Below are 13,587 nucleotides of genomic sequence, written 5' to 3'. Positions count from 1 at the left end.
CATTGCTTTAGCCTTTCAAGATCTTTTTGGATCCTCACACATGTGGCAAGCTAGTTGGCTTTATAACTGCCAAGAGCCATTGCAGGTATAAGATATGGAATATATTTCCTTATTAGATCCTGGATATAAAAGAGATTTCAAAGGTCACCTAATGCAACTTCTACAAATGAGGAAAGTTAGATAATTTGTCTAAGATAACACAGATATTAATCAGAGATGGGATTTGAATCCAGGTGTTCTGGAGAAATCTCTAAAGTTAATGAATGCTCTGTCTCTTTAAAAAGTATATATATGCACATATATATGAGAGGGAAGAGAGGGAGAGGGAGAAAGAGGTACATATCTATATTTATACCAATATCTATCTATATTTAGAAAGGTGTGTGTGTGTGTGTGTGTATATATACATATATATATACTCTTTGCTAGAATAACAGAATATGTTTTGTGTCTATCCTTCTAGACCTAATACCCAGCACAGTGCTGTTCACATTGTAGTCCCTTAAGAAATGTTTGCCAAGGAAACTCGAATTGGATTGAATTAAAAAACTCAAGGCTCCTGTAGCCTTGTAGTACAAAGCTATTGTAGCCTAAGGGTGCCTTCTGATGTGTCCTAAGAATGCAAAGGCATATGCTGTGTAGCCAAAATGCTGCAATGGCTTATTGAAACTAATTGTTTCAATTGCTTTTCTTCCGTTTGAGCTCAGTTTTACTCCATCTGGTGGCTTTAGACATGGCTGTGGGGTGTGTTTTCAGCACACAATTGTGGAAGTAATGTTTTAGATGATTCATCTTGAAATCATCTCAAACGAGTCTGAGGGTGCAGCTGGAGACTAGCCTTGAGTCGGAACAGGAGGCAACCCAACACTGAGTGGTTAGAGAATGAAAGAAAATTGCTAAGATCTTGTAATAGTTTGGTCTAGTGGGGAAAAGTGCTAGGTTTGGAGAGGGGACCTGGGTTTGAATGCTAACTTGACCACTTATAGGAAGCAAGGTGACAAATTAGAATTTAAGCACTAATTCTTGTGTCTAAGGACTGTGATTCAAATCCTTCTTCTAGTACTTATTCCTGGTATAACTTTGGCATAAAAAATACCTTGACTCTATTCTCCCTCACTCTCAGTTTCTTAATAAATTAATAATAATAACAATAATCCTAATCCTAATAATACAACCAGGTTCCAATAATGAATTTTCCAAAATGGAGCCATTATTTGAATTTGCACTTTATATTTTTACTGGGTTGGAATCAATGACCATATTTTATATCATTATAATGTCAATACAATTTAAATACAAAAGTTGTGTAACAATGCAAGGGTTTCATTATTGGTCTATTTGAGATCTAATTATAGTCAGCATTCATATAGTCTTTTGAGGTATGAAAAATTTCTGATCAATGTTACACAATTTAAAAAGAGAAGATGAGATGAGATGGTCCTTGAGGTCTTTTCTGGATCCTGGCCTTTGATTCTGGAAAAATCACTTAATTTCCCCGTGCCTCAGTTTCCTCATCTGTAAAATGAAGGGATTGGAGTACCCTCACATCTTGTCCAACCTCTATAGCTGGGATATAGAACTTTAAGATTTGCAAAACACATTACATATATCATCGTTTGATCCTCATAACAACCTTGTAATATGAATGCCATTATTATACTCATGTTACAGGAAAAGAAAGTGAGGCTGAGAGAGGTTAAATGATTTGTTCTGGGTTACACAATGAATAAATGTAAGCCAAGATTTGAATTCATATTTTCTTGTCTCTAAACTCAGACCCTGATTCATTATACTACCTAGCTTTCCTGAAAAAAAAAAATTGAAGTCACTCCTACTAGAGGTAAAACTCTAGATAAATAATCAATATAGAAGTAAAAGGGTCCTTAGAACTCATCCACTTTAACCCTTTCATTTTGCCCATAAAGCATCTGAGAGTTAGGGAGGTTTGTTTTTTCCCAGAGCATACAATTGATATGGTTTGAACTCAAGACTTTCCAGTGCCCTATGCCTTTTCTCCCAACTTATCATTTAACTGGATTTTTTATTTTTTTGCTTTTCTTTCAACCATTTTGTTCCAGTACTTTTGTTTGGATCAAGGATTCTTAATTATTTTTGCTGTCCTGGCAACTTTTGGCAGTTTAGTAAATCCTAGGGACCCCTTCTCAGAGTGATGTCTTTAAATGCTTACAATAAAATATGTAATATTGGATTACTTGCCATATAAGGGAAGGGACTAGGGGGAAGGGAGTTGGGGGAAAGGAAAGGAATTGGAACACAAGGCTTTTCAAGGGTCAATGTTGAAAAATTATCCTTGCATATGTTTTGAAAATAAAAAAAAACTTCAATAAAAATAAAATAAAATATGTAGAATTGCAAAGGATCCCCAAAGATTGGTGAAAATAAAGATATAATTATTTTTTCCTCATCCAAGTTCATGAACACCCTGAAATCTATCTCCATATCTTCCTGTTTCAGAACTCAGATGTTAGAGTAAAATCCAGATAAGTCTCAAATATTGTTTCTCTGCTTTGGCCCTAGATTCCTTGCAAAGTCTTAGCGGTTCTGCTCCACTTCTTCTTCCTGAGTGCCTTCGCTTGGATGCTGGTGGAAGGCTTGCATCTTTACAGCATGGTGATCAAGGTGTTCGGCTCAGAGGAGAGCAAGCATCTCTACTACTATGCCATTGGTTGGGGTAGGTTCTGCTTGTGAAGTTCATTATTTTACCTCCATTCCATTAAAAAGTATCCAAAAAGAGAACCCTGTTTCTTAAAATAGAGTTCAAACCAAAAGAAAAAGAAAAAGAAAGGAGAGGGAAAAAGAAGAAAAGAAAATGGGAAGGAAAGAGGGATGGGGAAAGAAGGAAGGATGAAAGGAAGAGAGAAAGAGAAAAATAAAAGAAAGAAAAAATAAAGGAAAAAGAAAACCAGAAAGGAGGGAGGGAGAGAAGGAAAGAAAAAAGAGAAAAAAGAAGAAGAATGAAGGAAGGATAAAGAAAAAAGAAATGAGGGAGAAAGGGAAGGAAAGCAGGAAAAAAGGAAGGGAAAAAGACCACGAAGAAGAAAGGAACAAATGAACAAAGAAAAAAGAAAGAAAAGGAAAAAAAGAAAAAGAAAAGAGAAAGAAAGAAAGAAGGAAAGAAAAAGGGATAGAGGAAGTAAGAAAGGAAAAAGGATGAAAGAGAGAGAAAAGAAAAAAAAATTCATCTATGAAACAGGAAGCATATGACAGTGCCCTGGAGGCTGCCTTTCAGGTTGAGGTTTTGGACTGTGTAATTGATACCTGGCATTCATGAATTTGCTGCATCGAATTTACTTTGGCATAAGGAAATGTTACATGTTGCTGGTAATCCCCAAATTGGCTGTGTTGTTTTAGACCACATTATGCAAGGAGCCCAATAAGCATGTTTGTTTTGTGCTTTCGATTGCAAATATTATTTCATTGGGAGATTAAACTGAACTAAAATTCTACCCCCTGCTCCAGTGGAGAGAACAATTCACCATCACTCACTCACTTCAGAGCGCTACTGCCAGAGAGAGCTAATGTTTAGGCGTAAATAGCTCGGAAGAGGAAAATTTATATTCAAAACTGCAGGGCCAAGAGTTTGGAACACTGTTCAGTGGAGTTGGAATGTAGGTACTTTGGTTTAATTCCTAGATCTGTCCGATAATATTTATTATTATTTCTATTTTTGTGTAGAGAGGTGGGCATAGTCTGCCCTCTAAGTCTCTGACCCAAGATGGGTTTCTAGCCAATAAAGTCATCAGGAATTTTCCTTTTTTCCCCAAACTTGGTCAGATTATTATAACTTGGCCCTAACGAGGCCCAGCTTGTGATTCTGAACCTTATATGGCTCAGCTTAGCTTAAGGGTAGCACCTCCAGTCTCAGATAGCTGTTTGTCACAAGGGAGAGGGGACAGAAGGATGGTAGCTTATCCCTAGTCCAACTTAGAATAATGCTCTGTTGATGGTAGATAAATGATATTAATCCATGCCTGAAAGGACAATAATGAGCAGCAGCACTCCTTTTTGGAAAGTCTTTATTCAACAACCTGAATTTATGAAATGTGCTGTCCTAGATACTAGTCACTGGAGAGACCCAAAGATAAATAAGACACAAGTCTGGTCTCAAGCAGTATATAGTCTACAGTATCCTGCCTGAGCATTAGAAACATATTATAAATGTGGGATGCTACAGTCTTTACTAATTCAATTCAACAAGCATTTTATTCATTGCATTCAGACATAGGATTTTACAAAGGCGACCTTGTCCAAAATCATATTTTACAAGTGAAAAAAATGAGCTTCAGAGAGAGTAATTGATTTATCTAAGGATACAGGTAATAAATGGAAGAGCTGGAATTAGAAACCAGGTCCTTTAAATTGTCATTCTGTTTTCTGTCCTATTAATGCTTACTATGTGCAAGACCCTGGGTATCCAAAGCCAGCCTTGTATTATTATATATTATAGACATAGATACTATATTATAGATATATAATCCATCTATCTATCTATCCATCTTCCCATCATTTTGTTTATCAATCTGGTTCTCTGCTTATCAATCTATCTTCCTTCTTCCTATCTCTCTATTCATCTATTTGGCTGTCTATTTATCTGGTTATCAATAATGCTATCTGTTATCAATCTATCTGTCTTCTTCCTAACTATCTGGAATCAAAAGCATTTCTATCTATACATCCATTCATAATCTCTCTGCCTTCTTAGCTATCTTTTTGTCTATCAGTCTGGCTATCTGTTTATTGATCTATCTTCTTTCTTCTTATCTATCTGGCTATTTCATCTATTAATATGTCTGCCAATTTTTCTGCCTTCTTCCTAACTATCAATTTGGAATCAAAACATTCTTTCTTTCTTTCTTTCTTTCTTTCTTTCTTTCTTTCTTTCTTTCTTTCTTTCTTTCTTTCTTTCTTTCTTTCTTTCTTTCTTTCTTTCTTTCTTTCTTTCTTTCTTTCTTTCTTTCTTTCTTTCTTTCTTTCTTTCTCTTTCTTTCTTTCTCTCTCTCTCTTTCTTTCTTTCTTTCTTTCTTTCTTTCTTTCTTTTCTTTCTTTCTCTCTCTCTCTTTCTTTCTTTCTTTCTTTCTTTTCTTTCTTTCTTTCTTTCTTTCTTTCTTTCTTTCTTTTTCTTTCTTTCTTTCTTTCTTTCTTTCTTTCTTACCATCTACCATGTATCTTTCTATATACTTAATGTAGATGAATATATACATGGATAGACTAAAGAACCCCAATTCTCTTCTATTCAGTGACACTGTTTTTTGAGTAAGACACTTCATCTTGCTTCAAGAAATTTTCTCTCCCTGTTCTCTGAAATGTTCTTTCTCCTTATGTCTACCTTCTGGCTTCCTTTGCATCCTTTAAATTCCAGAATAAAATCCTACCTTCTACTAGAAGTCTTTCCTAATTTTCCTTAATTCTAGTGCCTTCTTTCTTTTGATTATTTCCAATTTACTCTGAAAATAATAGTTGTTTGCACGCTGTCTCCCTGATTAGATTGTAAGCTCCTTGAGGAGAGGGACTAACTTTTGCCTCTTTTTGTATCCCTAGTGTTTAGGGTAATGCTGGCAAACTTAATAAATGTTTATTGATTGATATGGGAGAAAGGGAGCTTAATAAATGTTTATTGATTGATATTTTATTAGTCAGTCTGGCTTTATATCTATATGTCTATCTGTCTTTCTATTTATCTATCTGCCTATATATCATCTATCAACTTATTTAACTACCATCTATCTATTCATCCTTCTATCCATGTATCTATCTTTAGAAAACATCCAGTTCAATGCTCTCATTTTTCCTCTCGTGGGGAAACTGAGGCCAAGGGACATTAAGTGGCTTGCTCCAGATCAAACAAATAATCATCAGCAGATGCAGGGTTTATATACAGATCTTCTGACCCCAGATTCAGTCCTCTGGCCAGCCCAATATTTCCTACATATTTTATGGACTTCACCAAGAACACAAAAAGAATTGTTTTGAGACAGGCTAAAAGCGTTATTTCAATGCAGAATATTTGTATCGACCGATAGTCCTTGAAATTTTGATGTAACTCCCTACAGGGGGGAAAAAAGCATTTCTTTTTCTAGTAGTGACTCCAAAAGCAAGTTCTGAATAGGGAAAAAGGATAAAGACACCTTCCATGCGCACCTAACTCAAAACTCATCAAGTCAGACAAAAGCGAACTTGTTCTATTTCTTGTGTGAATGATGCTTAACAAGGTCCCACAATTAGAAGTTGGAAAAAAAAATCCCTTCGCTGACAATGGAATTAAAGAAAATGGGAAAAAAAAGATACTGAAAAGCAAAATATGCCTGTAATTATGAAGACTTTGAACAGTGTTGTACAACATGCATTAGCCATTCCTCACAAATGAATTTGAAAATGAAATCAAAAGCATTTTTTAAGGAAACCAAAGCTTTATTGCTTTCCTAATTTGAAGAGTTAGTGTATCTGAAGCTCCTTTGGAGGGCTGGGGGTGGGCTAGACCATTCATTTCTCTGCTTTCTCATACCTTTGTCATTTTAACTCATCTTCAAACTCTTTTCATAATATTTTTTCTTTCCTTCATTCTTGTTTTTTATTATCCCTTTACACACACACACACACACACACACACACACACACACACACACACACCCCATTTTAGCTTTATCACCTGTCTCCGGAGATAATTATGATCTTCTGGAGACAAGCAGTGGGGGTCAGAGACAGCTTCATTAAGTAAAACTAGCAAGTGCTTTGTTTATGGAGGAAAGAGAGAAGGCTCTGGAACTCAGATAATTAAAAGGCAGTGTAGTTTTCTCTCTAGGTCAGAGGAAGAAATGCCATCGTGCTCTGGGGCAGGATGATAGTGGGATCCCAGTTCCCAAGTGATTTGCTCATATTATTTCATGGTTGTAGTCCTCCTCTGATCTTCAGGAACCTGGACTGGTAATAGTAGTTATTAACTGTATGCTCCAGGTAATCACTCTCCTTTGATTTAAGTGTTTTGGAGGAGCAAATAATCAATGGGACTTATTAATCCTTTCCAATTTATACCCTTGAATCTTTTACCACTGAATCTACTGTGTAATATATTAGTAACACTGAATTTAAAATTGGAACTTTTAGCTTTAAATCTGTGGGCAAAGTCACTTAAGATCTGTAGGCCCTAGTTTTTTCAGCAGTAATGTAATATTAGGACTTGGGATTCCCCGCAAACTGTACTCCTACTGGCAGATTGGGTTCTCTGATAGCAATTGAAACAGCTTCCTTTGGGATTCTAGAGATAGTCTTGAGGGATTGGGGTGGTTTTCTCATACTCTAGTTCTTGAATCCCACTGGTATACCTTACCTATGATTATCAGTTAATATCAATATGAGTCAGATTTAATTAGCTCTTAGTCAAGCATATTTACTAAGGTGATATAGTAAGAACTGGGGGCAGAAAACAATCTTCACAAATGTCGGTCACACCTTCTTCCCCTAAGTAGGTGTAGTCTGAGGTAAAGTGGGATTAAATTAGTATGAGTGGTGGAGGTAATGGCTTGCAACTTTGAAAGTAATTTTGTTAGAATCCTCAAAATGTTCTCCTCAAAAAAAAAAAGAAAAAAGGAAAGGGAAACAAGCATTTATTAAGCTCCAACTATGTGCTTGATATTGTTGAGTTCACAAATATCATCTCATTCATTGGTCTATGCAATAACTTTAGGACATAGGTATAATTATGACCCCCATTTTATAATTGAAGAAACAAAAGCAGATAACATTGAAACTATTTGTCCAGGTTCCCATAGCCACCAAATACATAAGACCAGATTGAATTCAGGTTTTCTGACTCCAGGCCCAATGGATCTTAGTTGGAGTCAGGAAGACCTGAGTTCAAATGTCAATTTAGAATACTAGCTGTGTGATCCTGATGTAGTCATTTAATCCTGTTTGCCTTAATCCTGTGGAGAACCACTCCAATATCTTTGTCAAGACAACCCTATGGACAATATTGATGTGCTATGGGGCAAGGGATATCAAAAAGTCAGATGTGACAGATTGATTGTACAGCCACAAGGTATGTTCTATCTTTGCTCCTGGATTTCTTTTAGCTTATTTGAAGCTGCCCCTTCTCAGTATGTCCAGCTTATCCTAACATTGCCTCTAGGAGCTGCTGCTGTCTTGAAGACACTGTTAGGACACTACTGAAAAATCCAAATTCTTGCCCTTCAGTCTCTAAAGTTTGTAAAACCCTTTCCTCACAATGATTCTGTAAGGTAAGGGGTGGGAAGGTTGTCTTAATTTTCCCGATGAGGAAACATTTTAGAGAGTAAAAGTCACTTGACCAAGAAAACCCAGAAAGGGAGTGTTGGAGCTGTGAGCAAACTGAGATTTCCTGACTCTGGGGAAAATGCCAAGCTCATGGCATCAAAAGTTGGGAGAAAGCTTCAACACCACTGAGTCAGTCCTACTCTTATTTGCCCAAGAAAATGGAGGCTTCTTACTCAAAATCACCCAATAGATTGTAAATAGTAAAGATTTGAGCCACGACCCTCACTTCCTTCAGAGCCCTTTCCCCTTTTCTGTGCTATAGAGTGAGGACAATTTGATTACTTAAAATGCTGTATAAATGCTAGTCCTTATAATTTTCCAAATTGGCTGATTCACAAGTTCAGCATTTTTGAAAAGTGGGGAATATTAGACTTCTTCAATAACAAGATTGATATAAATTAGGCACATTGGAACAATTTGTCTTTCTTTCACTCCTCTCTATGTGGGGTATGGATACAAGAGCATCTTCTCTTCAATCCCCCGCATCATTCATTACTGACTCATGTGGTGGGAGACAACTCTACATCCGTCAACTCAGGTGGGCTGGAAAATTGGATAAAAGCAGCCTTTCCTGAAATCTGGATGCTGCCTTTGAGCTGAGACCAAAAAAGGAAACAGACGATCAATAGCAGGCCTTCGACTTTGTGCTCCCACAGCGGAGCTGCCCAATGAGAGGAATGAAGCTGGAGTGCTTGACTTTGGGGATCACGACCCCACAGACAATGGGGACTCTTAGGCAGTCAGTGTAGAATGAAGGCTACCCTGGAGGAAGGGCCGGTTATGAGCTTTACTCACGCTCCTGTGTGCCCATGTCTTACTTAACCAGCTACCACTCACATTGACAGCTGCCAGAAAACCCATGTGTGGTTTAGGGATGGAGAGGGGCCTGGGAACTGGAGAGGGAGAATACATTTCTGTGTTGGAGTGGGAGAGTGAGAAAGAGAGCAGTGAGAGTCCCTACATTTGAAACCCACCTGGGATGTAATTATCTGTGTGACATCAGGCCCTCCCTGGGCTCAGTTCTGGTCTCTGGAAAATGAAGTGGTTGGGCTAGATGATGGCTAAGACCTCATGTGAGCCTCATGCTTAATGTTATATAGAGAGGAAAGGACAAAGCTGAAGATCCAGGACCTCAAGGCCCTAGTGAGTACTTCTCCTATCTGTCCTGGACAACCTCCTTCATAAAGTGGCTCACTTCTTCATGGTTCCCTCTGGCCCCTCCTTCCTTCCTTCTTTCCTTCCTTCCTTCCTTCCTTCCTTCCTTCCTTCCTGCCTGCCTGCCTGCCTGCCTTCCTTCCTTCCTTCCTTCCTTCCTTCCTTCCTTCCTTCCTTCCTTCCTTCCTTCTTTCCTTTTCCCTTCTTTTCCTTTCCTCCTTTCCTCCACTCTTTCATATTTATGTATGTAGTTCAGAATCTGCTGAAACTTACTTTACCCATGCCATTACTTTTACTATTTTAGAGAGTTGCCTGGAGCACCAAGAAGCTCAATAATGTGCCCAAAGTCCCATAACTTATGGTATCAAAGACAAGACTTGACTCCAAGTCTTCCTCATTCTGAGTCCAGCTCTTTAAAGGAGCCATAACTAGCAAAGGACCACTGAAGCTTTGGATCTTTATACTGAATTTAGTGGGTGCTAACATCTTTGTGAGCCTTTAGCAGAAAACAGAACTTAGCATGTAGTTAGCAAGAATGAGAAGTTAAATAAGTTTTTAAAAAATAAAGTGATAAATTTAATAAAATAATAAATAAATAAAATATTTAATAAAATAAAGGAATGCAATATTTAATATCTTAATAAATAAGTTAAAAAGAATGAAAGGTTTAATAATAAGTTAAATCTGATGACGCAGATAAATTCCACTCCCATCCTGCCAGTGATAGTTTTCTCATCCTCATCAGTATGATTTGTCAGCATCCACGGTCTCTGTTTAATCTCCTCATTCTTCACTCTCTACTCAAGTGATTTATCCCACTTGGCCAGGTGTGATTTGTGGAACTTACTCAAGCATAAAAAAATCCTACTTTCATCTCTTTCTTTATCCAGAACACGTTTACCCTCTGTGGGGTAGATAGTGAAAATATTATTGTCCATATTTTACAGATAAAGGAATTGAGACTGAGAGATGAGAGGTAACTATGGAAGAAGTTAAGTTTAATAACTAAAGACCTTGGAATCAAGAGGGAAGAAAAACAGAGAAGAGAAGGGAAGAAGGAAAGAAGGAAAGAAGGAAGGAAGGAAGGAGTGAGGGAAGAAGGAAAGAGAGAGAGGGAGGGAGGGAAGAAGGAAGGAGAGAGAGAAGGAGGGAGGGAAGGAGGAAGGAGAGAGAGAAGGAAGGAGGGAAGAAGGAAGGAGAGAGAGAAGGAGGGAGGAAGGAAGGAAGGAAGGAAGGAAGGAAGGAACAAGGGAAGGAGGGAGAGAAGGGAGGAAGGAAGAGAAAAAGGGAGAGAGGGAAGGAAGAAGGGAACTTACTAGCTATGTGATCCTGACCAAGTCTCTTCCAAGTCTCCTCACTGGTAAAATATGGTTGGTAAGAATCAGAGGTCCTTACCCCACAGGGCTGTTCTGTGGATTCAGTGAGAAGATGGATATAAAGCACTGGATTAATTTCAGTTATTCTTATTGTTATTGCTCATGGGCATAGCCCTAGAAAGTCCTGAAGGTGGGATTTGAACCCATGTTTTTTTATGCTATATCTGTTGTTGTTCAGTCATTTCAGTAATGTCCAACTCTTTATGACCCCACTTGGGGTTTTCTTGATAAATATACTAGAGTAGTTTGCTATTTTCTTCTCTAGTTCATTTTACAGACGAAGAAACTGAGGCAAAGTGACTTGCCCAGACTCACATGGTTAGTAATGTCTGAGGCTGGACTTGAACTCAGGTCTTCTTGACCATGTCCAAAGCTCCATCCACTTAGAGTATGGATTAAAATGAGATAGATTGGGAAGTAATAGAGTAGGGATATGATCTAAACCACTGAAAAGAAATTCTTTGCCAGTGATGTCACAGATTCATCCATGATAATTTAAAGTCTTTTTTTTTTCCCCCTCCTGAGGTAATTGGGGTTAAGTGACTTGCCCAGAGTCCCACAGCCAGGAAGTGTTAAGTGTCTGAGGTCAAATTTGAATTTAGGTTCTCGGGACTTCGGGGCTGGTGCTCTATCCACTGCACCACCTAGCTGCTCCAGTTTAAAGTCTTAATAATTTGATTTGTCCCAAGGTATACCGAGTTCTTCCCCCTGCAGCAAGTGCTTCAGCTCTCATTGCTTTATCAGCCACAATTACCAAAGACTCAGAAAGTAAAGTTCTCACCAATGAAGTCCTTAACACCAACAAGTAGATTAACATTTGCAATGGAGATGATTTTATTACTTATTATTTAAGAATAATTTATTATTCTTGTTATTTATATTATTATTCTTATTATTTAAAAATAGCGCTTCTGCACTCTAAAGACCAGAAGACCTTTTCATTGCCCTGTAGCTATTCCCTTCTGCACATCCTGTCTCCTTCTCTTAGACTATTGTGCTCTTCTCACAACACTTTGCACACAGGGAGCCCTGAATAAACGCTCATTCCTTCCCCATCGCTTGAGGTTTGGGAGAAAGGTCAGGTACCATTTGCCAACAATGTTGTCTAGAAGATTCACGTTTTAGATACACAGGCTGGTTCAGATGACCTCAGGGGTCGCCTAGAGCTGAGATTCTCTGGTTCAATGGGATCCACCTTCCTGAGAATTTCTAAATTAAAGCTCACTCTGTAGACCACATACAGGTCGCTTGGATGTTGCTGAAACTGTCCATTGAGCACACATTATCCTTGTCCCTAATCTAGGAGGGCATCGGTAAGTGGTTTTGCCTAGCTTCCTATGGAGACTGCAAGATATATACAAATTAAGAGAACTGTCTTAGGTTATGGCAGCTGAGCAACCTAGCATCTATCTTCATGTCATCTTTCCATTAATTAATTTCATTACAGGCTTATGAACTACATCCTTCATTCCAACTGGTTTGCGGTTGGCACGGGGCCTGAATAAAGGCTGATTTGCATGCAGCTCCAGGCTCTCACTTTTCTGTTATTAATTATAACAAGAATTTGAAAGCTGACCGAGAGCATTTGTTAGGTGGTTTTGCATAATATAAATCTCGTTCAAATGGGGGTCCATTTCTTTTTTGCAGAATTGAGTCTCACATCGGTCCACATAGCTCTCTTAGAAAATCTGGGTACCCTGATTCTTGGCTGTGAAACTCAAATGTTTAATGAAGTGACTAATTCCAAAGCAATTAGAAAGCTGGACTTAATGTCAGAAAGAAGTGAGTTCAAATCCAGCCATAAACACTGGTTTACTTTGTGAATGCACAAATAATTTTAGTCCTCTTAGCCTTGGTCTTTTTCCCCATAAAATGAGGAAAATAAAAGCACGCATTTCAAAGGGCTACTATAAGAAGCAAATAATCTAATATATAAAGTGCTTTGTAAATCTTAAAGTATTATTGTTGTTACCATTATTTTCCTATTATGGACCCAGATCTGTGCTAAGTACCCTTTGTAGGATCTATCCTACAAATTCAATTCATCATTTCTTTTCTTTTTTTTTCTAAATAGTATTTTGTTTTTCTAAATACATGCAATGATAGTTTTCAACATTCATCTTTGCAAAACCTTGTTTTCCAAATTTTTCTCCCTCTCTTTCTTCTTCCCCTAAATAAGTAATATAGGTTAAATATGTACAGTTCTTCTAAACATATTTCTATATTTGTCACAATGCATCATTTCTTAAATAAGGTCATTCCTTCCTATGGTTAACCATGGTATCTCTCACTTGGAATGACTTTGTATATAAGGTCATAGAATCTAGAGAGCCTAAATCTCAGAAACCATCTGGTCCAATCTTTGCACTTTACAGATGAGGGAACTGAAGGCAGGGGAGCTTAGTTTACTTGGGCAAGGTCAGGAATATTTTGCATAGTCTTAATATTTACTTATTTGTGTACATATTCTATTTTCCCAATAGAATCTAATCTTCCTGAGGACAGAGATCATTTTCACTATTTTCTAATCCCTAACACCTAATATAAGACTTTATTCATAGTGGCCTAATGGACAGATCTATAAACTTAGAGTCAGAAAGACTCAGATTTAAATTGGGGCTCAGGCGCTTATTGTATGATCCTGGGTGAGTCACTTCCTACCTGCCTCAGTTTCCTCATCTGTTAAATGATGATAATAATAGCACCTATCTCACAGTTGTTGTGAGGATAAAATGAAATGTTTGCA

At 37.6% G+C, this 13,587-nt stretch overlaps 1 protein-coding gene across 1 annotated transcript in view; it reads left to right on the top strand.

The window, feature by feature from the left end:
- ADGRD1 (adhesion G protein-coupled receptor D1) overlaps positions 1 to 13,587 on the top strand; it is a 449,125-nt gene that overhangs the window by 336,976 nt on the left and 98,562 nt on the right. The window contains exon 20 of the mRNA XM_051975862.1: positions 2,539 to 2,692. Coding sequence (XP_051831822.1) covers positions 2,539 to 2,692 — 154 coding nt within the window. The remainder of the gene's footprint in view (positions 1 to 2,538; positions 2,693 to 13,587) is intronic.

This window comes from Antechinus flavipes, chromosome 1 (genome assembly GCF_016432865.1).
Source record: "Antechinus flavipes isolate AdamAnt ecotype Samford, QLD, Australia chromosome 1, AdamAnt_v2, whole genome shotgun sequence".
NCBI classification, from domain to species: domain Eukaryota; kingdom Metazoa; phylum Chordata; class Mammalia; order Dasyuromorphia; family Dasyuridae; genus Antechinus; species Antechinus flavipes.
Note: the sequence above shows the minus strand (reverse complement) of the source record. Positions and strands in the feature narration are given on the sequence as shown.